We start from the raw sequence: 27,113 nt of genomic DNA, 5'->3' as shown, positions 1-27,113 counted from the left end.
TGAACACAACTGCATTAAGAAGGATTTTATTTTTGAAATGTGGCGAGATATAAACACACAATGAAATGCAATCACTTCAAAAATAAATAGCTTATTTTACAACACATATATTTACTCAGCAGGAAGTACACAGTGGTAATCAAGTAATCAGTTTAATGCTCCTGACAGCAGATCATTGGCATTCATTTTCTATTTTTACAAACTTCAAGCAACTACGGGAATTAAACTAGACTGAAAATAAACGTTTCTGGAAACAGTCCAACACGCCTCCTTTTGATCAAGATGTGACACAGCTGTATATCATCTACAGATAAACCTGAAATGTGAGTGCTTTAATACATGTATTTGTACAGTGCTACTTCATAAAGTGGTGCAGGAAGGAGGAACCAAGAAATTAGTCAGCACTTTAGGAGTTTATGTTATCGCTCATCTGGAAGTCAATTATGTTTTTGGTTGTTAGCCTGAAATAAGGTCTGTGGTTAACAGATATTTTTGATCTACAACATAGAATACGTCACTAAATACCACGTTGATGAATTTAAAAATGGCGGTTGCTAACAAGTGTCTAAATGAGACTACTAAACGTCATCACGCCCAACATTAGCCTCCTTTAGCTGAGCGGTGGTGACGTGAAGTCATGTGACCGTGCTGTAGTTCCTTTATTTATAGCCCAACATTAGCCAAAATCCAATTGAAAAATCCCATTGGCTTTTTGCTGAGTGAACCAGGTAGATGCTAACTTTCAGATTATCCTACAAAAATACCTCATCCCTGCACCACTTGAATCTCTTTTATCTACACAGTCTCTTTATTCCGCATCCAGCATTGCTTCAGTTTTAAGAATCCGTGGATTGTCTCAGACTGAGTGTTTTCAGGGCGGAGAGGCAGAGAAGGAGGTGAGGGGGAGGCAGAGCAGGGAGCAGTAGGACGGGTGCAGAGGCTGAACCTGACCCGGAGACGGTTTATAGGATCTCCAGTCTGAACCACTTCCTGATTTAGAGCACAGAGACACCTCACACCTGCAGGCACAGAATATAATGATTAACGCAAGTGCAGAAAATTAGGCTGTGAAATTCAAATGTAATATCTGCTTTAACTAACACATCATGTAAACATTTTAGTATTTACTCATTTCCACCACATTTAGCCATTATCTTATGTTTGACCTATGGTGCAAATAAATGCTATTCTCCTGGTTTCTATTAGAGGCATATTAGCTGTTTTACTGCATGAAAATCAATGTTGCTGCTCATCATTGACATATCCCAGACTGTGAAGAAAAATAAATTCAGCTTAGCATTTAGTACACAGAAAGTTGCATTATTTAAACATGATGATAACTGAAAAGTAATGTAGGGAGGTTTACACTTTTGTATTGGTACTTATTATTGTGTTAAGGTTTATGATCTACCTGGTGACACTTTGGATGAACTTCTTCTCATCCTGATCCAGACACACAGCAAAAGTCGTTCCAACTTCTCTTCCATGAACCTGCACCTTATCCACCTTCACCTCGGAGACACAGATGTGCTGCAAGCGGAGAGAAAAGAGTTGTCATATTCATGTGTTCACACCACCTGTATGCTAGGCTATAAAGGAACTACAGCACGGTCACATGACTTCACGTCAACACCGCTAAGCTAAAGGCGGCTAATGTTGGGCTAAAAAGGAACTACAGCACGGTCACATGACTTCACGTCAACACCGCTAAGCTAAAGGCGGCTAATGATGGGCTATAAAGGACATACAGCACGGTCACATCACTTCACGTCCACACCGCTAAGCTAAAGGCAGCTAATGTTGGGCTAAAAAGGAACTACAGCACGGTCACATGACTTCACGTCACCACCGCTAAGCTAAAGGCGGCTAATGATGGGCTATAAAGGAACTACAGCAGGGTCACATGACTTCACGTCCACACCGCTAAGCTAAAGGCAGCTAATGTTGGGCTATAAAGGAACTACAGCACGGTCACATGACTTCACGTCACCACCGCTAAGCTAAAGGCGGCTAATGATGGGCTATAAAGGAACTACAGCAGGGTCACATGACTTCACGTCCACACCGCTAAGCTAAAGGCAGCTAATGTTGGGCTATAAAGGACATACAGCACGGTCACATGACTTCACGTCACCACCGCTAAGCTAAAGGCGGCTAATGTTGGGCTAAAAAGGAACTACAGCACGGTCACATGACTTCACGTCACCACCGCTAAGCTAAAGGTGGCTAATGTTGGGCTATAAAGGAACTACAGCACGGTCACATGACTTCACGTCACCACCGCCAAGCTAAAGGTGGCTAATGTTGGGCTATAAAGGAACTACAGCACGGTCACATGACTTCACGTCACCACCGCAAAGCTAAAGGAGGCTAATGTTGGGCTATAAAGGAACTACAGCACAGTCACATGACTTCACGTCACCACCGCTAAGCTAAAGGCGGCTAATGTTGGGCTATAAAGGACATACAGCACGGTCACATGACTTCACGTCCCCACCGCTAAGCTAAAGGTGGCTAATGTTGGGCTATAAAGGAACTACAGCACGGTCACATGACTTCACGTCACCACCGCTAAGCTAAAGGAGGCTAATGTTGGGCTATAAAGGAACTACAGCACAGTCACATGACTTCACGTCACCACCGCTAAGCTAAAGGCAGCTAATGTTGGGCTATAAAGGAACTATAGCTCGGTCACATGACTTCACGTCACCACCGCTAAGCTAAAGGCGGCTAATGTTGGGCTATAAAGGACATACAGCACGGTCACATGATTTCACGTCCCCACCGCTAAGCTAAAGGTGGCTAATGTTGGGCTATAAAGGAACTCCAGCACGGTCACATGACTTCACGTCACCACCACTAAGCTAAAGGAGGCTAATGTTGGGCTATAAAGGAACTACAGCACAGTCACATGACTTCACGTCACCACCGCTAAGCTAAAGGCAGCTAATGTTGGGCTATAAAGGAACTATAGCTCGGTCACATGACTTCACGTCACCACCACTAAGCTAAAGGAGGCTAATGTTGGGCTATAAAGGAACTACAGCACAGTCACATGACTTCACGTCACCACCGCTAAGCTAAAGGCAGCTAATGTTGGGCTATAAAGGAACTACGGCACGGTCACATGACTTCATGTCACCACCGCTAAGCTAAAGGAGGCTAATGTTGGGCTATAAAGGAACTACAGCACAGTCACATGACTTCACATCACCACCGCTAAGCTAAAGGCAGCTAATGTTGGGCTATAAAGGAACTACGGCACGGTCACATGACTTCATGTCACCACCACTAAGCTAAAGGAGGCTAATGTTGGGCTATAAAGGAACTACAGCACAGTCACATGACTTCACGTCACCACCGCTAAGCTAAAGGCAGCTAATGTTGGGCTATAAAGGAACTACAGCACGGTCACATGACTTCACGTCACCACCACTAAGCTAAAGGAGGCTAATGTTGGGCTATAAAGGAACTACAGCACAGTCACATGACTTCACGTCACCACCGCTAAGCTAAAGGCAGCTAATGTTGGGCTATAAAGGAACTACGGCACGGTCACATGACTTCATGTCACCACCGCTAAGCTAAAGGAGGCTAATGTTGGGCTATAAAGGAACTACAGCACAGTCACATGACTTCACGTCACCACCGCTAAGCTAAAGGCAGCTAATGTTGGGCTATAAAGGAACTATAGCTCGGTCACATGACTTCACGTCCCCACCGCTAAGCTAAAGGCAACTAATGTTGGGCGTGATGACGTTTAGTCGTCTCATTTAAACACTTTAAATTCACCAGTGGGGTATTTACTGACGTATTTTATGTTAAAGAACAAAACTTTAAAATCTCTTTAGCCTCAGACCTTATTTCAGGCTAACAACCAAACTCACAATCCGAAAACCATTGAATTCTAGACGAGGGAAAGGAATTCATCAAATGCTGACTCATTTCTGGGTTTTAGGGCTCATTCCTTTACCACTCTATGAGATTATGTTTGAACCCTTTACCTGGTTGTAGCCCTTTTTCGACTTGGAGCTCTTCAGGACTTCTGTCATTGTCAGCTGCAGACTTTCTATTCTTGTATCTGGACAGAAGAGATTTGATTTGCTTGGAAAACAATAACAAATAATATATATATCGAATAAAAACACAGGAATGTCTCAGTTATACACACCTAGCTGCTCAGGTTTCCTGCAGGCTTTGTAAAGATTTATTGACGTGCAAACCATATCTGTCTGGGTCCACTGACTCCTCCCACTGACAGCCACCTGTAAACGGGTGCAGATGTAGAAATACCTTACAGTGCGTTATTGTTTGTGTAGACAGGAAATCTGTGTGTGCCAAATCAGGAAAATACCTTGTTGTAGCCAACTCGCAGATCTAAAGGAACAGCCTCCCGCTCTTTATCTATTCCAAACCTTTTGCTGGCAGCACCTACAGAAATACACATTAGACCAAGTGTGTGTGTGTGTGTGTGTGTGTGTGTGTGTGTGTGTGTGTGTGTGTGTGTGTGTGTGTGTGTGTGTGTGTGTGTGTGTGTGTGTGTGTGTGTGTGTGTGTGTGTGTGTGTGTGTGTGTACATTATTGTGATTGTCTGGGTTTGTCTGTCTGAGTGTGACGAGTGTGACTCACCCATGGCCTTCACCGCTCTGATTCCTGCAGAGTGTCCGAGCTCCAGAGAGTGGAGGAACACCTCCCTCCTCCTCTCTCCTCCAGCCAGGGTGAGCTGTGTGGAGGAGGAAACATTTTTATTAGCATCCATTACATTACATTACATGACTTTTAGCTGACGCTTTTATCCAAAGCGACTTACAATAAGTGCATTCGACCAGGAAGACACAACCTTGAAGAAAACAGAATCATATAAGTACATCAGGTTTCATAGAGCCAAACATTTCAAGTGCTACTCCATTGGCTTTAGGTAAGCCAGTCCTTTATTAGTATAAAAGTGCTTCGTTAATAGTTCTAACGCTCGAAGTGGAGTCGAAAGAGATGAGTTTTCAGTTTGCGCCGGAAGATGTGCAAGCTATCTGCCGTCCTGATGTCAATGGGGAGCTCATTCCACCATCTTGGAGCCAGGACAGCAAACCCACGTGTTTTCGCCGATGGGAACTTGGGTCCCCCTCGCAGCGAGGGCGCAACGAGTCGTTTGGCTGATGCAGAGCGTAGTGCACGCGCTGGGGTGTACAGTTTAACCATGTCCTGGATGTACGAAGGGCCAGATCCATTCGCAGCATGGTAAGCAAGTACCAGTGTCTTGAAGTGGATTCTAGCAGTTACCGGAAGCTAGTGAAGGGAGCGGAGGAGCGGAGTAGTGTGGGAACATTTAGGAAGGTTGAAGACCAGACGAGCCGCTGCATTCTGGATGAGCTGCAGAGGTCGGATGGCACATGCAGGTAGACCAGCCAGGAGGGAGTTGCAGTAGTTTAGGCGTGAGATGACGAGAGCCTGGACCAGAACCTGAGTCGCTTTCTGGGTCAGCTGGGGACGTATCTTCCTGATGTTGTAAAGCGTGTATCTGCAGCAACGGGTTGTAGCAGCGATGTTTGCAGTGAAGGACAGGTTGTTATCTAGGATCACACCCAGATTCCTTGCAGTCTGAGTCGGGGAAACAACTGAGGTGCCGATGTTGATTGTTAGGTCAAGAGTGGGACAATCTTTTCCCGGGAGGAAGAGCAGCTCAGTCTTGTCAAGGTTTAGCTTGAGGTGGTGAGCAGACATCCACTGAGAGATGTCAGCTAGACAAGCAGAGATGCGTGCAACGACCTGGGTCTCTGAGCGGGGAAAGGACAGAATTAATTGGGTGTCGTCAGCGTAGCAGTGGTATGAAAAACCATGCGGGCTAATGACTGATCCGAGCGAGTTTGTGTACACGGAGAAGAGGAGGGGACCAAGAACAGAGCCCTGAGGGACCCCCGTAGTTAATTGACAAGGGTCGGACTCAGACCCTCTCCAAGTCACCCTGTAGGTACGGTCTTTCAGGTATGAGGTGAGGAGGGAAAGTGCAGAGCCTGAAACTCCATGTTTTTGGAGAGTGCGAAGGAGGATCTGATGATTCACCGTGTCGAATGCAGCAGACAGGTCCAACAGGATGATGACAGAGGAGAGGGATGCCGTTTTGGCAGTGTGCAGTTCCTCCGTGACAGCAATGAGAGCAGTTTCTGTGGAGTGACCTGCCTTGAAACCAGACTGGTGCGGATCCAGAAGGTTGTTCTGATTGAGATAACAGGAGAGTTGTTTAAAGACAGCGCGTTCAAGTGATTTAGACAGGAACGGGAGTAGAGAGACAGGCCTGTAGTTTATAACATCAGATGGGTTGAGAGTGGGTTTCTTTAGGAGAGGGTTTACTCTTGCCTCCTTGAGACTGTTTGGAAAGTGACCAGAAGTTAGAGAAGTGTTGATGAAATGGGTGAGAAACGGTAGAATATCAGGAGTGATAGTCTGAAGGAGGTTTGAAGGGATAGGGTCCAGAGGACAGGTGGTAGGGCGGGCAGAGGTAATGAGGGTAAGAACCTCACTTGGAGAGAGAGGGGAAAAGGAGGTTAGTGTGTAGGTGAAAGGAGGGTCTGGTGACCCAGCGGTGAGTAAAGGTGAGTCAGAAAAAGAAGAGCGAATATCATCAACCTTTTTTTCAAAGTGGGTAACAAAGTCGCTTGACAGAAGTGAGGATAATAATAATAATGTATTAGCATCCCCATTAGCACTAGCATTAGCACTAGCTATCTTCCTGATGTCCACACACAAACATACAGGTAAAAACATATTTACACACTATACAGCGGTACAGGGATGATGTCATTTTGTAAGCCGACCCTGAGGGTAGAATCTCTCTGGTTCCCTTGACAAAAAGCCAATGGGATTTTTCCATGTGATTTTGGATTATTGCAGAAAATAATCTCAGTGTAAAACAAAAGTTTATGATACTTCCACGTTTTGTTCAGCAAGGTCCCATCACATGGCCATTTCTACTGATCATAATTCCATTGTTGAGGTCTACTAGAATAGATTTACATTGTTCAATGTTCCAAACTCACATTGGTTTCTCACAGCATCTCTGTATAGTATGTGTATTCACTCTCTGTCCTAAACGGCTTGTTGGAGCTCCCCCCCCTCCCTATGAGCCCCTGTGCTCTCATTCCTGCACCACTCTTGGGCCTATTCCTCAACTAATAACAAACTTTATCTACAAATAAATAGTAATTCATGACAAACATAAGTCCATTAGTCTGAAATGATTTTTAAATTCTATATTTGTCTTTTCTGCACCCTCAGACATAATAAATTCCATATTTAAAAGGTATTCAGGCAGGTATTTACTGCTGTGTGAGACGTGTGTGTGTGTGTGTGTGTGTGTGTGTGTGTGTGTGTGTGTGTGTGTGTGTGTGTGTGTGTGTGTGTGTGTGTGTGTGTGTGTGTGTGTGTGTGTGTGTGTGTGTGTGTGTGTGTGTGTGTGTGTGTGTGTGTCTCACCTCTGCCTGGTAGAGCTGCAGCAGAACAGGCTGGTCTGCATGTCGACAGTAATAAAGCACCATGTCAGTCAGCAGGTTCTCCGTGCTGCTCACTTCCTTACAGGCAGGCTGCACACACAACACAGTCAACATTTCAGTCAATATATCAGAACAACTTCACCCTATTTACAAACAGCTTGTGAACAATTATTTAAAAACTCCTAATTTTCCATAAAATGCATGAAAGGCTCCCTCTTGTTTTCCCTTAAGTTTGTAATGTATATCATCCAAAGAGGCAGGAAGACATTTTTCCAAGATAAAGCTATGAGACGATTAGCATGGAGGAGGCCCTTATCAATTAAAGCTCTCTTATTTTTATTGGATGATAAGCATAGTTGGAATCACTTCGGGTTTAGAGGTCGTTTGATGCCTATCATCCCGGCTGCCTGACACAAAAACTCCCTAATTTCCCTAGAAAAAATCCAGGTCTGTTACGTGAGCAGTTTTTCTAAATGTAAAAGCTCATAAAGGGTGCCTCTTGATGTCGCTGAAGGAATAAGATGCCAAAATAAACACTTTAACATGAAGTGTTATCTTGAGTGATGTGACGCATGGAGCAGAAAGATGGCGGACCTGACAGAGGACTTCAGAGGACAGGCTGAGCAGACTGAGGACGTTCCTCTCGTACCACGAGTCCATCAGACCCAGCATGTGGGCGATATCAGTGGAGTCCTCCAACACACCACCATTACACTCCTGGAACAATAAAAGGACACAAGGGAATACAGGAATTACATTTAATTATAGTTTACTGTTAACATGTCTGTGAAAAGTAGTATCTGTAACACCTTCTAATGACTTCTGAATTCTTGATTCTGATTGGTCCATTTTTTGACTGTCTGGAGTCTGTTATTACTTAATAGCAGACTGTTGCTAAGAAAACTCTAATTTGTTCTTTCAAGTATGGACAGTAACGTTTAACACACCAGGGGTAATTTATAGTGTTATGCACAGCTTAGTTGAATACTAGATTCTGATTGGTTGGTTTGGAAATGAGTGGTCTATTATTACTTAATAGCAGACTGTTGCTAAGGACGCTCCGATCAGTTCTTTCAAGCATGGACAGTAAGTTTAAACTAGTGATTCCACACCAGGGGTAATGTATGTTGTTACCCACAGCTTAGTTGAATACTTGATTCTGATTGGTCGATGTTAGACGTTCTGCAGTCTGTTATTTCTCTATAGCAGACTGTTGCTAAGGGGACACTCTGATCTGTTCTTTCAAGTATGGACAGTAAAGTTTAAACTAGTGATTCCACACCAGGATTAATGTTTGTTATTATACACAGCTTAGTTTAATACTTGATTCTGATTGGTTGGTTTGGACATACTGGTCTGTTATTACAGCAGACTGTTGCTAAGGACGCTCTGATTGAGAGTTGATATGCAGTTATATCTATTAACAGAACTGTTATTTTCAAGCTTTTCTATTTCTAAACTACTTTTGAGTCTTTTTTTGGTCAACAATATTGCATCTTGATATCGTCACAGTTGGTGTTTAATGATATCCGTGCCCAGTTTTCATGGTCTCGTCTTAGCCATTGAAAAATAGACTGTTGTACATATTCGACTATAGTCATTTTTGTGGTTAGATTCTTAAGTTAGAGTACCAGTACCACATTGAAAAATACTGCCCTACAAGTAAAAGTCCTGCATTCAAATCTTACTGAAGTTAAGGTACAATAATTGACATGAAGATATATTAAAAGAACTTGAGTAAATGTCCGTTATTATATCCCACCACTGTGTTTACACTAGTTGGTCATTGGTCGGCTATTTTTATTTTATTTAGTCCTGTAATGAAGGTGTATTTTCATATTAAGTCAACCTCATCCTGAGAAATGTTGACAAAGATGGCGCCGGTGATGATGGCTGCCGTGTCTTTCGCTCCTCTCCAACTCTGCCTTTTTTTCTGCTTTATTTCAGTGTTTGTTTCCAATTACTTGTATATAGACTATTCTGCACTATTTCTATTATATTCTAACCCTATTTAAACTATTTTATTGTGTTGCACTGTTGGAGGAGCCTGTGACCTAAGATTTTCATCGTCATAACTACACTGTATGTACAAATGACAAAAAAAGCCTTGAATCTTAAATGAATCTTGAATGTTTTAATACTATAGGACTGGTATACATAGTCACAGATGTTCTCACCACAGAAGCAGCAGATCTTGAGCTTCCTGTCGACCCCTCAGTGGAAGTGTTTCCTCCTCCTGCACTTCCTGTCGTCCTCCCTCTGGTGGGAATGAGGTAAAACTGCAGTTTGCACGTCTTGGTGAGTCGTGGACATTTGCTCTCCTTCTGCTGCAGGTCGCTGTACGCCCTCGCCAGCCTCCCTGCCTCCTTATCTCCTCCAAACACCACCACTCTGACCAGCGTGGGCACTTTTCATCGAAAAGAAAAGTGGTTTAATGGCCAAAGATTCACGAGGGAAGACTTAAAACAGGTTTAATTATCCTAATTCGGGGAAACAGTATTTTATCTATCCATCCATCCATCCATCCATACATACATCCATCCATCCATACATACAGGTACAGACAGCCAGCCAGCGAGCCAGCCATCCATCCGCCATCCAGCCAGCGAGCGAGCGAGCCAGCCAGAGAGCCAGCCAGCCAGCGAGCCAGCCAGCCAGCGAGCCAGCCAGCCAGCCAGCCAGCCAGCGAGGCAGCCAGCGAGCCAGCCAGAGAGCCAGCCAGCCAGAGAGCGAGCGAGCCAGCGAGCCAGCCAGCCAGCCAGCCAGGAGAGAGCGAGCCAGCCAGCGAGCCTAGCCAGCCAGCCAGCCAGCCAGCGAGGCAGCCAGCGATGCCAGCCAGAGAGCCAGCCAGCCAGAGTAGGCGAGCGATGCCAGCGAGCCAGCCAGCCAGCCAGCCAGCGAGAGAGCGAGCGAGCGAGCCAGCCAGCGAGTCCAGCCAGCCATGCGAGCGAGCGAGCGAGCCATGCCAGCGAGGCAGCCATCCAGCCAGCCAGCCAGCGAGCGAGCGAGCGAGCGAGCCAGCCAGCGAGCCAGCGAGCGAGCCAGCCAGCCATCCATCGATGCAGCCAGCTAGTTCATCCAGCCATCCATCCAGCCATCCATCCATCCATCCATCTATCTATCTATCCATCCATCCATCCATCTATCTATCCATCCATCCATCCATCCATCTATCTATCTATCTATCTATCTATCTATCTATCTTACCTTCCTCCACCACCCCTTCGTAGCAGCTCAGGATCGGTCTCCTGCGGACACAAACGTGCTTCCTCGGGGAAAGAGGATCCGGATGTTTGGAGAGGAACGTCGGGTGTTTGAGCTGCGATCCATTTCTTTGAGCGTCTTTAGTGAAATCGACCCGGTTGCCCATACTCTGAACTCTCCGGCAGCTCGCTGGGCTTCGTGGAGTCTTGAAGAACGAGGAGAATCGTTCCACGCCTAAGATGCTTCTCGACTTCTTCTTGGGTTTCTTCCGAAGCTTTGGCGGTCCCTCTTGTACGTCTTCGTGGGTTATATCCTCACTGAAGTCGCTCTCCACGCCTGAAGATCCAGAAGGCGTGGAGAGGGAGTATCCGGAGTCTCTGGAGGAGGAGGAGGAGGCGAAGGAGATACGATTGTTCAGAAAGTCCACATCTTTGTTCCCCTCGGCCTCGTCTTCCTCGTCCAAGCTGGTGTCGTTTTTATCCTCCTCGTCTATTTCTGCTTCCAGGAAACAATCCGCAGCGGAGTCCATGTCGGAGTCCAGAAGGCTGTTCAGAAAATCTGCAGGAATGGGGAGAAGATTTGAGAAATGTTACGGGTAATTACGTATATCTATCATCTTCTAATCTATTTTATTGTATTTACTTGTACTATTTTATCTGTTTTATTGTGTTGCTCTGTTGAAGGAGCCTGTGACCTCAGATTTTCATCAACATATCTACACTGTAGCTACTGTATGTACACATGACAATAAAAGCCTTGAATCTTGAATATCTTGAATCTTGAATATCCAGTTTGAATCCCGCCTCGGTCAGGCCGTTGTGTCCTTGGGCAAGACACTTTACCCGCATTTTGCTCCTGTGGGTAATGTCCGCAGTAATGACTCTTACATGTCTAATATGTGTAATGTGTACTTGTAAAGCGCTTTGAGCACCTGTAAAAGCGCTCTAATAAAAAATGTAATACATTATTATTATTATTATTATTATCTAGAATGCTGGATTTGAGATTGTCTGTTTATAAATGTTTTCACTGTGTATTATACAGTCAGTGTAACATGTCATGCTTTGTGATTTGTCGTCTGCGTGTTGTCCTTTGCCTCATTTTACTTTGCATTTTTACTGGACCAGTCTTGTATTAATAACCTGATTGTTTGTTGTTTTGTGCACCTTTATTGAAAAAAATCAATAAAAAAATAGACAAAAAAAGACAAATCTAGTGAATAATGCAACATTTGAAAGTGATTCAAATTGACTTTATAACCAATAATATGTACAGTATCTCTGGAATAAAAAACAGACGTTCAAGGTTTTGGGTTAATCTTTAAAAATAATGTTATAGTAAAGTATAGTTATAGAGGTATTTTGATCCATATATGTACTTGTATACAATTTCTTATATTGATTTAAATTTATTTTTAATGTATGTGTTAATAAGTATTTTCGCTTAGTTTGTTTTCAGTTTGTATTATTATTTTATGATTTAAAGTATATTTATCAATCACGAAATTATGAATGAATTACTTTTCATTTCATGCTTTAGTACTGTATTATTGTTTCAGCCCCTGTACATTCCTTTGCTAAATTCCTATCTTGAGACTTGAAATAATATATATTTTGTATTGTTATATTTGAAATTGATTATACATTTATAGTTTTTTTTTACCATAACATTTGAGGCTGTTAACCAAAACTATTTAATTGGATTACTCATGTGAGGGTTTTCTGCACTTTGCTCCAACTAACTTGGTTTTCTTGTACTTTTTCAGTCGGGACCCCCTTGGGTATTGGAAATATTCTCGGGACCCCCCAACCCGGTTCCCATCTATATTGGTAGGATTAATTGTATATTGTTGTAAAAACATTACATTTTCTCTGCTAATAATAAGAAGACACAAAGATCCAACTATATTTATATTTTATTATGGATTACACATGAACTAAAGTGCATGTAATAGATACTGTGAATGAATTTGGCCTAATTAAAACTGGTTGGCCTTCTTCCCTGAGTAGCAGATTTTTAAATTCAAATTTCTATAAGGAAAATATATTAATTAACTACTATTTCTACTGCAGGTTGCAAACGATCACATCACTTTACCATTCCTATTCCACACATAGCTTATCAATTACTTGTTTTGAGACTGCCCCTCTCAGTTCATTCTCAATGTTCAGCTTTGATCTGTATTTGGTTTTGATGGCAGCAGAAAAGCCGATCTCACACAAGTAGGATGTTGCAAAAGGCAGCATTATGCCCACAGCTCTCTGACCAATGAGATATTTTCGAGCAGTGTTTGTTTACAATTGAATAATAATAATACATTTGATTTATATAGGTGCACTTTAAAAACAACGTCATCTCAAGGTGCTTCACAAAGCTAAAAGGAGAACATAATAAAACAAAAAAATCTCCCCGCGACCCCCCCTGCAGTACCTCCGCGACCCACCAGGGGTCTCGCCCCACAGTTTGAAAACCACTGGTTTAATGTATTACATGGCGTAGTTGAATACTCAATTCTTAACATGTGACACGTTGTTAATACAGTAGCACAGACCGCTGTCAAGACGGAGCGCTGGACGTCAGATAAGTGAACAGAAGAAGGCAGAGAGGAAGTAAACACCAACAGAAACACGGTATGAGCTCTGTAGAGTTAAGGACTTGTCAGTGGATCAGAAACTGTAAACAGAGTTGGACAGTGCTGCCGTAAAGTTGTTGCTGTCGCAGTTCCAGACGTTGGTGCGAGTTTTTTCTTAGCGGAAGAAATACGATCATTTTTAAGTCAATAAAATAATTTCAATTAATATTGGGAGTCGATTCATTAGTTTGTTTAGTAGGGATAATGTGCAGCGACCTGGTCATTATGGGGAAAATAACCCCCGACAGGCTGATCAGGAGCCCGACACGAAGCAGAGGGACCTTGATCATAATGACCGCCTCTCTGCACATTATCCCTTACTTAATAAATAAATAAAGATATAGAAACTTACCAAAGTTGTCGTTTTCCCAGGAGCATGTGTAACATTTGGGTGAGGGCAGCACGAGAGTCTCAACATTTCCTAAAGAGAAAAGGTCATGTTAAATAAGTACTACTGTTTACGTCAGTGTTTCTCAAAGTGTGGTCTGCAAACATTTTAAATAAATAAAGTGTTTCTCAAATTGTTTAAACATGACTAATAGAGGTGGCAACAGAGACACGCAGTCAATCAGTGCGTAAACAATGCTAAATAAATGGAACAGTGTAAATAATTAATCTGTGTGTAATGTTGAATTAATGTTAAACTTGGGCCTGCAACCATAGTTTTTGCTGTATTTTATTTTGAAAATCCACAGCGGATGTTTGTACTACATGCGGAGCTTTTAGCCAACGATGTGAGTCTGTTGGCTCGGACATAAAATCCGTCATAAATGTAGTCTACATTTCATATGAGGTGTAAACCCTATTTTAAATCACATATGAAGGAAATGCTTGTATAATCTGTAGTTGTATTGTTGATTTATTGTGTGAACGAGGCGATACAGATAAATTAAGCAGTCATTATTAGGCTGTAATTTGTTATACTGTTGGAGTGGTAAGCAGGCCTTTTGGTTTTTGGATATTTGGGGAGTTAGAAGGTCCGTGTGTGTTGTTTTGTATTACCTACCTACCCCTCTCTCTATCTATCTAGTTAGGTGGTCAGTGTGTTATTGGTTAAGTGGTCCTTGGTATGAAAACGTTTGAGAAACACTGGTTTACCTAATACGTTAAATAATTATCTATCCATGTCATTTTATGTTTATATCTTTTTTTTTACCAGTTTCAGTGCAGCCTTCAGGAGGAGAAGTGATGCTCTCTCCTAGTCTCTCCATACTCTGGATTAAAGTAGTCCTGGCTGTACTGAGATCAACTGTAGCAACTGCGTTCTCCATGAGATTATTCACCGTCTCCATCAAATACTCCAGCTCTCCAGGCCGCTTACTCTGCAGGAACATTAGAGAAAGCTTCTTTTAGTTGAGGAACCTATTAACTGCATTTTGACTGGTGTATCATAGACTGCATGTAATGTGAGTCCCTGTAAAAGTAGAAGTACTCAGATCTTGTAGCTACTTGAGTAAAAGTAGAAGAACTCAGATCTTGTACTTGAGTGAAAGTAGAAGTACTCAGATCTTGTACTTGAGTAAAAGTAGAAGAACTCAGATCTTGTACTTGAGTAAAGTAGAAGAACTCAGATCTTGTACTTGAATTAAAGTAGAAGTACTCAGATCTTGTACTTGAGTAAAAGTACTCAGATCGTGTACTTGAGTAAAAGTAGAAGTACATAATATTTCTGACAACATTTAACAAAGTATAAGTTGACCAGGAGTGATGCCAACTTTTATTTAGGTCTTAATGTGTGTATATGTATAAATGTGTTGATCGTGTATATATAGGTATATACATATTTGTATACATATTTTTATATATATTTGTTTTTGTATTCGGGATTGTGGGAAACGGTATTTCGATCTCTCTGTCTGTACACACAAACTGAAAGATTGAAACTAAAGTTGACTTTGACTAAAGAAGCCAGAACAGGTGTGAGGAGGTGGGTCACCTGCAGGGCGCAGCGGAGCGTCTGCAGCTTCTGATTGGATCCCAGAGCAGCCTGGAAGGCGTGGAGGATGAGGAGAACAGAGACGTCTCTGCAGGAGTCCTGGCTGCTGATCAGCTGATCTGAGACGGATCGGACCTCCGGAGGGACGTCCTCCACCGGACCCACCAACAGCACCGTCCTGATAACATATGACACACACTAGTCAAGAGCAATTGTTGGGAAAATAGTGAATGTCCTCTTCCAATATCAAGGTATCCCAACTGCAGCTGTGAACATGACAGGATGTTTGATTACCTAGAAGAGCCTCAGGACTGTTTGAGGCATATGATAGCTATGTGATTAACATGATGATTCAGCCTCTATGGAGATAGACATAATATGTCTATCTCCATAGAGGCTGAATCATCATGTTAATAAGTGTTAACATCATGTTAATTAAGTGCTTGTCATATTATGACAAGCATGCTCATTTCTGACGTGGAGCTAATCTGAAGTAAACATTGAATACTGCTTTCTATTCCTCCATCTTGTGACTGTGTAACTCCCTCTCTTGGATATCAGCATGTGAAGGACACTGCTCAGGAACTACTTGATGCTCTGTATGTGATGACTCCTTCCATTCTGGAGAGGATCACAAACACATGGATCCTGATGTTGAAGCTCAAGCCGGAGAGCAGTGAGATTTTTCAACAGCAATGATGTGAAAATACTATTAAACAGATCTCAAGTGAAGTTAAGAGCCTTGATTAAGTGCTGTTAATGCAATAAATGTAGCCAATTTGAATAGCTTTTAATGTCTTTAGGTGTGAGAGCCGGACTTACATGGTTTTGGAGTGGTGAATCTCAGGGGAAATGCCCTGCTCTGACTGAACCAGTCTTTGAAATGAAATACCTGAAACAAAAGGAGGAAGACCATTCAGTATCTCAGAGGGTAAACAGCGCCCCCCTGTGGTCACACTGATACATGATTTTTCTTACATAGCTCTTTTAGATGAACCTCGAACCACCAATTTAGGACTCACATCTATAATTTAGAAATGTCCTTAAAGTCGTCTTGAAAAAAAGACAGACTGAAAACAAAGTTACTTTTGTTTGTTGTGATTTTCATTCTGGCCACAGTTGCTGAAGTGCTAATGTGTTCTCTGTTGAGTGCATGGAGTTTTTTAACTTACCTCATCCATTCATTTATATTCCTACTTATCCTGACATTAATAACCTGTTTTTCTCACTTACATCTCAGGGCTTCTGTACATACTATTAATTTAAATCATTACCATAGACCCCATACTTGATCCCCAATCCTTAAATGAACACACAGGACGGACATCAGGTTTATTTTATTGCAGCACAGTCACCTGGTGCTCTGAGCTCCTGCTGCAGGACGTTCAGCAGCCGTTTGCTGGCCGAGCTGCAGGGCTCCGGCCAGGTCAGGAAGCTGTGGAACAACAGGTAGGCTTCCTGTAGCAAAACCAGGTCTGCAGCCACGTGAGGAGCCTGAGAGAAACAAGGACCAGAGGCTGGAAATCAATGGTTTTCTGAATGTGTTTTTGGTTATTAGCCTGCAATAAGGTCTGTGGTTAACACAAGGCGAATACATTTTTATTCTACGACATTGAATACATCAGTAAATACCCCACTGGTGGATTTAGAAATAGATGTTGCTAACAAGTGTCTAAATGAGACAATTAAACTTCATCACGACCAACATTAGCCGCCTTTAGCTTAGCGGTGGAGACGTGAAGTCATGTGACCGTACTGTAGTTCCTTTATAGACCAACATTAGCCGCCTTTAGCTTAGCGGTGGTGACGTGAATTCATGTGACCGTGCTGTAGTTCCTTTATAGCCCAACATTAGCCACCTTTAGCTTAGCGGTGATAATGTGACGTGATGTGACCGTGCAACCCTGTTTCGCGGCATTTCGTGTAATAGTCACGAAATTAATTTAATCTATTGATTCGTGTTCACCAACACGATTTTCCCATTTTTTTCGTGTCACACAGAACGATTTTAAAAGTAATGTATTTCTATTGGTAGTATGTTTCGTGCCTGCACCACGTATTTTTGTCCGGTCGGGTCTTGGTAGACCGGAAGCTGTGTGGTTCATAAAAACATTTTCTTACTCAATATCAAGCCACGATTATTGTTTTTATTTTAAATTGTATAATGTCGGACTTTTTTTGCTGTCCGTGAGGAAAATAAATGAGGCTCAGAGCCTCAGAATACTGAAATCTGTATTTTTTAACCTGTTAAACCCCGAGCCTGTTTTTCAGGTTTCAGACTCGAAAATGACATTCCCAGAACAAATGACCATATCTTCTAAAAGGGTTAAATTAATAATCTTTTTTCTCAAAGTAATGATAAACCTGTGAGTTGGATGTAGAAAAGTCAGATTCAATATAGATGTTTTTTATTTTAAAGAAAATTCAGATTGAACATGGTAAAAAACTGTAAATTATCCGTCCAAAAAATATGTTGTACTTATAGTGAAAACTAACCTTGGATGATGGGTTAGTAGACTAAAAGCTTTAGGAATCCAAAGTACAACATATAATAAGTACCCTGTATCAAGATTGATGCAAAACAAGTGATATTTGACCTTTTTAGACAGATTTAGCACAAAAAAACCTCTTCTGGGGCCATTTGGGTGGATTTTTCATATCTCTGGCCCCCCTTGCTCGATTTTGACATGTGACATCTCTTTCTAACCGCCAGAGCCAATGGAATCGAGGGGAACTCCCACATAGTCCTTATTTGGTCATGTGTATGTGTGAGACTGCTGCATCGCCGAGACCGGAAGCAGCCGCTAGCTGTGGTGGCTACCATTAGCAGCTAGCATTTACTCTCCGATTTTTACATAAAAATGGAATTATGGATTATAAATTCAATCAGTTTTTTATACATGGACGTTAAGAACCTATGGATTAACAGATTCAGCCGCGTTTTTTCTCATTTTAATGCCATTGAACACATACTTTGATCAGATTGACAGCTACTTGTGAGACGATCTCCCTAGAAGCTTCGTAAAGGTACGTGTTGTGATGACTGTATTTGCTTCCCCTGTCGCGAGTCCGGATCACTCAGTGATGATACTATATACCTACATAATCTATGGAGTCTCAGCTTTAATCGGATATATTGTATGTGCAGCTATGATAAGTAATAAGGGTACTTTTATCTTGAGTTCTGTGCCAATGTCCGTTAGCATTTTTCGCTCAGGGGTAATTTAGATGCTTCTTGTGAGACTTGTGTTTTGTTTTGGTAAACATGGTTTGTATCGGCAGTTAGCTGAGATTATTTCCGTTAATCTGGTATAACACATTAATAGGTTCTTAAATATTAAGATCCCCTGAGACACAGTATCGTGAAAAAAAGACCCAGGGTCCCCGCCGGCGGGGACCTTCGGGCTTAACAGGTTAAATCTTTTTTTCCTTCTAATTTGTTATTATTTACATTGCTTTTTAAATCGTTCTGTCTGACACGAAAAAAATTGGGAAATCGTGTTGGTGAACACGAATCAATAGATTAATTTTGTGACCATAACACGAAATGCCGTGAGACTGGGTTGGATCGTGCCATAAATTGTAGCAACAGTACATTTTAAAAATAAAAAATCCTCTTACTTTAAGCAGGGTAGAAGAGAACAGAAGGGTAAGTGGCACCACCAGTTCATACCGACACTCTTCCAGCACCTGTAAAAGACGGAAGAATCCTGAAATTAAACCTGTTATTCCTCATATAACTCTCTGGAAAATGATGTTGTTGTTTTTTTAGCTCTCTTTTCACCTCCTTTGTTTTCTTCAGTATTTTCTGCAGAAGTATGAGGAAGTTTTCTGGATGTCTCTTTACAAGTTCCTCCAAACACCAGCGGTTAATGCACAGCCCGGCTGAACAGACAAACAGAAACACTTATTTCTCCTTTTAGCTTTCATTCTGGTGTCAAAACACTTTAAATACACACACATAACTCACATTATGAGATGCAGAGAGAACAATGGTTATGCCACTTCTCTTTGTGGCCAAAAGTGTAGATTTAGTTGTTTTAGGAAGTCGTTGACAATAAAACTTGAAACTAAAGAGGACAAATGATGCTGATCTTCAGGTTCATATCAGTATGTAGTGTCTCCACTTTAAAGAGTCCTCTCCTGCTGATGTTCAGGTGTATATCAGTATGTAGTGTCTCTACTTTAAAGAGTCCTCTCCTGCTGATGTTCAGGTGTATATCAGAATGTAGTGTCTCTACTTTAAAGAGTCCTCTCCTGCTGATGTTCAGGTGTATATCAGAATGTAGTGTCTCTACTTTAAAGAGTTCTCTCCTGCTGATGTTCAGGTGTATATCAGAATGTAGTGTCTCTACTTTAAAGAGTCCTCTCCTGCTGATGTTCAGGTGTATATCAGTATGTAGTGTCTCTACTTTAAAGAGTCCTCTCCTGCTGATGTTCAGGTGTATATCAGTATGTAGTGTCTCTACTGTAAAGAGTCCTCTCCTGCTGATGTTCAGGTGTATATCAGTATGTAGTGTCTACTTTAAAGAGTCCTCTCCTGCTGATGTTCAGGTGTATATCAGTATGTAGTGTCTCTACTTTAAAGAGTCCTCTCCTGCTGATGTTCAGGTGTATATCAGTATGTAGTGTCTCTACTTTAAAGAGTCCTCTCCTGCTGATGGTCAGGTGTATATCAGTATGTAGTGTCTCTACTTTAAAGAGTCCTCTCCTGCTGATGTTCAGGTGTATATCAGTATGTAGTGTCTCTACTTTAAAGAGTCCTCTCCTGCTGATGTTCAGGTGTATATCAGTATGTAGTGTCTCTACTTTAAAGAGTCCTCTCCTGCTGATGTTCAGGTGTATATCAGTATGTAGTGCCTCTACTTTAAAGAGTCCTCTCCTGCTGATGTTCAGGTGTATATCAGTATGTAGTGTCTCTACTTTAAAGAGTCCTCTCCTGCTGATGTTCAGGTGTATATCAGTATATAGTATCTCTACTTTAAAGAGTCCTCTCCTGCTGATGTTCAGGTGTATATCAGTATATAGTATCTCTACTTTAAAGAGTCCTCTCCTGCTGATGTTCAGGTGTATATCAGTTTGTAGTGTCTCTACATGTCTCCATGCTTTAATGTTCAAAAAGCTCTTTATTTTTCTCATACTGTCTGTGCTGCAGCACCTCTTTTCACCCTCCGTCTGAAACCAGAGCCCAGTCTGCTCTGATTGGTTAGCTGGCTGGCTCTGTTGTGATTGGTCAACCGCTTAGAGATGTCCCGCCCCTTAGCCTATCACGAACAATGTGTTGAAGCGCTAGCGAATAGGTGTGTGAGTGTTACATAGTGATGTCATAGTGATGGGAGAGAAACTCCCTCTGGAGGGAACACAGGGATTTTAGCCTTTCCAGACCATTTACATGCACTAAAACCTAGTGCCAAAAAATCCCAATAGTGCCTCTTTAACCACGGATACTCCTCCACACTCTGTCACCTATCTATCTGTGTCACCACTTTCAATTCCCGTTTGTCTTTGAAAGATGGACAACATGTTCCCTTTTTGGTATCTGTTACAGGTTTGAAAGCTTCATTCAATGGATAACATAATTGTACTCTGCATGTTACGCTACTACGTGGAAGTGAATGTTAACACGTACATATATAAAACTATTGTTTACAGAAAAAAGCAGTAAGGATTCTATATTATTCAAGAGAACATGCTAAAGGAATATTTACACTTTTAAATGTAATGTTTTTACAGACATTGTTGGAGAAATACCTGAGGACAATCAGAAGGATATTTCATTCGTAACATCAAGAAGCACGCCTCGCCTCTCTGTGCTTGTATGTCCTGCATTGTTCCTGTGGTTTTACAATTACATTATACAGTTATCCTTTATCCTTTCTGTCCTATTTCTTCTTGTCTTTCTTCCACAATAGCTTGTGATGTATTGTGCTTTTAGGGTGTCTATTATCATCTGGCAGCTGGAAATTAACCATGTTGACTAAGGCTGCCCCATTTACTCTTTTGTGTTATGTTAATTAAAGGGGACTGTCCACGAAACCAGAAACTAATAAACCATTTTATTATTTTGCATCAAACTGTGAAACAAAATGACTTAAGCTTATTTATTTAAATGTGTTTAAGTTCAAGAAAATCTTTGAAGAAAGAATGATTAGACTTAACAAAGTGTCCGGTTATTCATTTCCTTACGCTCATCTTGATTCTTAATGTTTCTAATTTTTTAGAGGTCTGTTTTGATTGTGAATTGCAAACAAATACGGCAGTGTGCAAACTTTTCTCATCAACATTGGTTCAACTTATCATTTGTACTTTTTACCACATGTAGTTTTCTCCTGTGGTACATTATGTATTTACAGCATTGTGTTATGTTACCATTAAAAGCATATATGAGTCTTACCATTCCAGAGTTGTTTATCCGGAGTGTCGATGCCCAAACCACAGAGGCAGCGCTCGAGGACATGCTGGATCCGATCCTCCGTGCACGAGCTCGACTCCATCTTCATCATCATCTTCTTCTGCTGTGTGAACATCCACAGGAGATAAAAACCAACAGGAAGTCCCAAAATAAAAAAATAAAAAGAATTACAGCCTTTGATTGTGTTCCGGGAAACCTAAAAAAAACTTCCTGTTATGGCCGTTTCCAGCACTGTATGATCATTATTGTTCCTCTCAGGAGACAATCAAACACAGTGTAGAGTTAACGGCTCAGTCGCACTAACAGAGATGCAAAAATAGATAGTGAGGGCAAAGACATGGTGCCACTTCCTACCCCAAGCTGTGAGTGAGTCACAGACTGTGGCAGCAAACCGGAGATGAGCTGGTCGAAAACATCAGTCACAACTCCTACTTCTCTACTTCATTCTTAAAAACCTCCTGCAGCTGCTGACTCAACACTTTGTATGACTCAGAGCAGCGATGGAGATGAGTCTTGCACAAGCGCAACTTCCCATTTTGGGGTTTTAACAACAGACATTTAGCTAAGTTAGAGCAACAAAACCCAATCTAGAGTTATGGACAAAACACATTGCTTTCTACAGATCATATGACACCTGTGGTTAGGCTGCATCTGATGAGAGACGAGTAGGCCTACCACACGCACCACACGATGAAATAGAACATGTTCTGTTTCACTCGGGAGATGTAAAGGTAATCTATCATGCTATTTTTGGGCATATATTATAGGTCGCAGATATATACAAATATATAAAAAACATATCTATGAAGTAGGGATGCTCCGATCGCCAATTTCGGGGCCGATCGCCGGAATCAGTATCGGCCGATACCGATCGCTGATCCGATCGAGTGGGCGGGGCCTAAATGGAAGATTCAAACATCACTTTAAATCTTCCATTTAAAGTGATGTTTAAAACTCAGTTAATGGGGCTCATTCACTGGAGCTTCCACAAACAACAATCAACTTAATTATTACATTCAAATGTTGTACATTATTCAAGTTTACATTCACTTTGGAGAATAACACGGGAGAAATGAGCGGAAGCGCTCTCTTTTCCTCTCTCTCTCCTGACAGCCTGTCAGTATCTCATGCAGCTCACTGATCCAGTAATGAGTGACCCGACAGTGAAGAATACATATATTTATAACTAGTTTAGCTTGTTCAAAAGGTAGATGAAATAGCTAAGTGTGTGAGGTCTAACTCTTGTGTGTTTCGTTCCGCTCACCGGTCCGGCGGGCGGAGCTGCAGGATTTCTGCTTCACGTTGCATTCCGCTATTTTACTGTCTTTTTCGGACACCTTAAAATAATGCCAGACCGGTGAAGCCATTTTGGCGAGCTTGTTTTGCCGCACACAGAGAAAAGTGTCATGTATTTTACGTCATGCGATCGGCTCTCGCGATCGGCATGTTTAGAGAGCACGATCGATCGGTAGAGAGTGAGTATCGGCCGATCTCGATCGGTGACCGATCGATCAGAGCATCCCTAGTATGAAGTGTTTTGCTCAAAATACAGATCATGCATTTTAGACATCCCTCATACCCCTCTATTCCAGTCCTGTTAGAGAACTGCAGGTTCGGGGTCCTTAGCTTGAAAAAAGAGGAGGTGGAGCGTGTGCCCGCTCAGAATTATAGGAGATACAGCTAAATGATTAAACGCCATCATGTTCCAAACCACTTCTAGGATTATTTCTGAAACAGTTTGGAGCTCAAAGGCTTTCTCTCTTGCCGGTTATACCACAAGGTGAGTTCCTTTTTTTATTTCCTGCTTCTTCACACACATGCTCTCCAGTACAGGTTAGCTCTGAGTGTTAGCGATGCTAATGTAAACACCGACCATATTACGTCCAAAACAGTTGGGCATTGTTTCTGATAGCAACGTTTCTGATTGGGCCGTGGGTCCACATTTCAGATATTACGTCATATCGGACGCAAATCTGGATCAGCTCCGTTGTTCCCCGTTTTTAGAGATTTGGGTACGGAGGAAAAGAGATAGGGTTTTATTTTCTGACGCTGCGTGAGTTCTCTGACACACCGGGGACACATATGTATGTATAAAAGACATCAGTGCACTATAGGTCCCCTTTAAGAATATTTCTCCGCCAATTTGCAAAGAAAGGTTTCAATACGACTGCAATGAGATTTACCTCTTGATAAGAAAGAAGCTTTTCCTCCTATTTGGCTTCCAGGATGTCGATGTGCATTAGGAAGCAGCGATTGTGCCCAGCTGTGTCGTTGAATAATGTGTTTAGTGACAGAACTGGAGAGCTGGGTCACCTGGGCTCGTCAAAACAGGAAAAGGCCTACAGGGAAATATGAATGAGCCGTTAAGAAAGGACAATGAGAGAAGCTGCACCTCAAAATAAAGCCTATACACAGTAGAGTGTGTTCACAGCTAGTTATCCTACTCTTCATTAACTGTGACCGTCAGCTTTTACTGTAAATGTGTTTATACAATGGATAGAAGATAGACTTAAATGATTCGTTTCAATCTAACTGTTGAACTGTTCATCCATTACTTTAGCAAGCCATTTCAACTCATTCATTATTCTTTAGCTAGCTATATCATCTGTTGAAACCATTGAACAGTATATCCACAGCTTTTAGCTAACACTTTAAAATGACACTTAGCTAACTTTTTTTAACTGTTTTTATCCATTACTTTAAGCTAGCTTTACCAACTGTGCATTCATCACTTTTAGCTAACAAGTGCATTACCTTTAGCAACCAATGGAGTGTTTTCCACCCCCATTATCTTTAGCAAACTATTAAAACTGCTTTATCTTTAAGCTAGCTCTTCAGTCATTTTAGCTTATTAGTTGAACTGTGTTATCCATTTCTTTTAGCTAACAGTTTGAGATGTTTGTCCATTACTTTTAGCTAGCAATTTCTGTTTAAACTACTTAGCCAGCAAACAATGTCAGTATTCACACACACCCCCAATTGCCAAAAATGTAGTATTCAAAAGTTCCAGCTGACTAAATACCCTTGTTGTAACTCTAGTTACACACACATGCACTAGCAGGGATTATTCTAAAAGAAACAACAGTATATATAGAAATTGTATTCATTGGGATAAACCCCTTGAGATGCACCATCTCGTTTTCAAGGGGGTCCGACAATAGCAACAACTTACAGACATACATAAACAAAAAGACAAAATGCAAAACATGACACACAAGACAAACCACACACAGTCTGTGGAAGCTATTCAGTATTTTTCACATTTATTTAATGTATTTATTTGTTGTTTTTTGTTTTGTAGAATTAATTAATTTACAGCCATATTATTTAAGTTAAGTTGTGTTCCAGCTGAAATGCTTTTATTTTGAAGGTGATGGGTCACTTTGGGCACACAGCTGGGTTTATTGAAGTCAATCATGCACACAGCAGTCAGTGGGCACCGGGAAGGTCTATGGTTTTTTATCAGTATCAGGGCTGAGAGCAGCAAACATTTAAACACCTTTTGCTGTTCTTGCCAAGGTGAAGCTAATAAATACCACAAAAACGTCGATGCCTTGTCTGGACAATGGACTCATTACCAACTCATGATCTGCGTAAAATCCACTATACCTGGTGCCTCAGTGGCCTTTTGAAGTTTTATTGTTGTTGACAAATAGCCACTACACAGTCTGTTAAGTGAAATTCAAGCAATGCACACAATCATTACAATTTGAGACAGTCGAGCAAATCAGTTTCATCAATATCAGTTATAACAAGTACAGAGCAGTTGAAAGTGAGATAACAATGCATGTTGAAATAAACCCAATGATGGGGCTTTGAACATGAACGCTCTTCTGCCAATCCATTTCTCTGCAGAGGGGACAGAGAAATAAATCTGAACAGAAAGTCTAACTTGATGATTTGGTGAGTAGGGTACAAAATATTGCTTTAAATAAGGGGGATAGTTAAGATACATGCATTTAAATATCAGCTGGAGCCAATGCGTGTGTCTTCTTACATTTAAAGAAGGCCATTTAAGTTGGTTACACATTGTGCAGTGATGTGTACGAAAAGGACAACCAAGAACAAATCTGCATAGTCTGTTGTAGGCTAAGTTGAGTGGAGCAAGATCTGATTTATGTGCATTTTGGTAGACAACATCACAATTGTCCATAATCGGAAGAATAAGTAACAGTAATATAACAGTGGGCTACAACTATTTGAAGCTTCTGGAAAGAATGAAATGACTACATGCACATACAGCTCATAATGTGCAGCAGCTCTGACTACCTGTCATATTCAGCTTCTGCAGGCAGGACAAATGGAGTAATTGTCTACTGAGGAAGCAGGTGTTACTCCATTGTTTGTTGCCCTGCAATGCCCTGTTACTGCCACAATGCAAAATCATTGGTCTCTATTCTGGATGGGTCTTTTAAAATAAAGATCATTTAATGCATGTGTTGCTTTGATTGCACAAAGTGGGGGAATAGTGAAGATACTTCTGGTGTACAGCTGCCCTTTACTCTTTAAAACATATTGCAGTATCTTATCTTTCAATAAGGAAAAAGAAATACCAATGAGACTCAATTATCTGTTAAATACTTTGGCACGTCAAGCTGCTTTTAAAAGAAAGGGAACAGGAAATCTGCAGAGCTTGAATGACACATTGCAGTTACAAATAATGGAAGTTATGCAACAGAAGCTTGTTCCTGCTAGTGAGAGACCACATGAATAACTGTGTTGGCTTCTCTGCACGACTGACACTAAAACATGTAATGCGCTGTAAGCATGTTAAGGCATATGACGAGGTTAAACATGAAGACAAATAGACATAAGTCTCACCAATCTACTGCAGTCATCAGTGTCCTGTATCATCCCAGATCAACCACAGCAGAGCAGAGGGAAACCATTCAGAGGCCACATCCTCCTGGGTTTGAGCTCTTCAGAAATAGACCCTCCGACTGTTCGAGAGTCTGTGCTGCAAAACAGGAACTGAAGGAGTCTTTAGGCCGAGGTGGTTTACATCACTTCATATAATGTCGTAGGAGGAGTTTACGTGACATGATATCAATCATTTCACAAGAGCTTGTTCAGTGCAATATGGTTCTAATCAGAGGAGGGAGAAGTACTCAGATCTTATACTTCAGTGAAAGTAGAAGTACTCAGATCTTATACTTCAGTGAAAGTAGAAGTACTCAGATCTTATACTTCAGTGAAAGTAGAAGTACTCAGATCTTATACTTCAGTTAAAGTAGAAGTACTCAGATCTTATACTTCAGTGAAAGTAGAAGTACTCAGATCTTATACTTCAGTGAAAGTAGAAGTACTCAGATCTTATACTTCAGTGAAAGTAGAAGTACTCAGATCTTATACTTCAGTGAAAGTAGAAGTACTCAGATCTTGAGTAAAAGTAGAAGTACTCAGATATTGTACTTGAGTAAAAGGAGAAGTACTCAGGTCTTGTAC

At 41.5% G+C, this 27,113-nt stretch overlaps 1 protein-coding gene across 3 annotated transcripts; it reads right to left on the bottom strand.

Annotated features, from left to right (window-relative positions):
* Nucleotides 1-10: 10 nt before the first annotated feature.
* LOC117550333 (phosphoinositide 3-kinase regulatory subunit 5-like) lies at nt 11-26,623 on the bottom strand. Of its 3 annotated transcripts, none has more exons than XM_034222730.1 (20): nt 26,490-26,623; nt 23,852-24,007; nt 21,651-21,771; nt 19,041-19,141; nt 18,878-18,946; nt 16,612-16,750; nt 16,079-16,148; nt 15,257-15,434; nt 14,477-14,642; nt 13,673-13,741; nt 10,692-11,246; nt 9,662-9,891; nt 8,079-8,201; nt 7,467-7,574; nt 4,630-4,723; nt 4,355-4,431; nt 4,172-4,265; nt 4,005-4,081; nt 1,412-1,530; nt 11-1,019 (listed from the first exon to the last, which is right to left on the bottom strand). In XM_034222730.1, exons 3-20 carry the CDS (start codon nt 21,760-21,762, stop codon nt 872-874), a joined length of 2,529 nt encoding a protein of 842 aa, XP_034078621.1. In that variant the 5' UTR covers nt 21,763-21,771; nt 23,852-24,007; nt 26,490-26,623; the 3' UTR covers nt 11-871. The 3 variants fall into 3 exon arrangements, with proteins under 3 accessions (XP_034078621.1, XP_034078622.1, XP_034078620.1); XM_034222731.1 differs by having other exon boundaries at nt 21,651-21,768; XM_034222729.1 differs by lacking the exons at nt 23,852-24,007; nt 26,490-26,623 and having other exon boundaries at nt 21,651-22,060.
* Nucleotides 26,624-27,113: the final 490 nt, after the last annotated feature.

This window comes from Gymnodraco acuticeps, unplaced genomic scaffold (assembly GCF_902827175.1).
Source record: "Gymnodraco acuticeps unplaced genomic scaffold, fGymAcu1.1, whole genome shotgun sequence".
Classification (NCBI taxonomy): Eukaryota; Metazoa; Chordata; class Actinopteri; order Perciformes; family Bathydraconidae; genus Gymnodraco; species Gymnodraco acuticeps.
The sequence above is the reverse complement of the archived record's forward strand: the minus strand, read 5'-3'. Positions and strand labels throughout refer to the sequence as shown.

What these genes read in the sequence shown, in the direction of transcription:
- LOC117550333 (XM_034222729.1), bottom strand. Translation starts at nt 21,783, where the DNA reads ATGTTCACACAGCAGAAGAAGATGATGATGAAGATGGAGTCGAGCTCG. An exon ending in CTGGGAAAACGACAACTTTG is followed by an intron (nt 11,247 to 13,672) that starts GTAAGTTTCTAT and finishes CCATTCCTGCAG; the next exon opens with ATTTTCTGAACAGCCTTCTG. An exon ending in CGAAAAAGGGCTACAACCAG is followed by an intron (nt 1,531 to 4,004) that starts GTAAAGGGTTCA and finishes CTCCGCTTGCAG; the next exon opens with CACATCTGTGTCTCCGAGGT.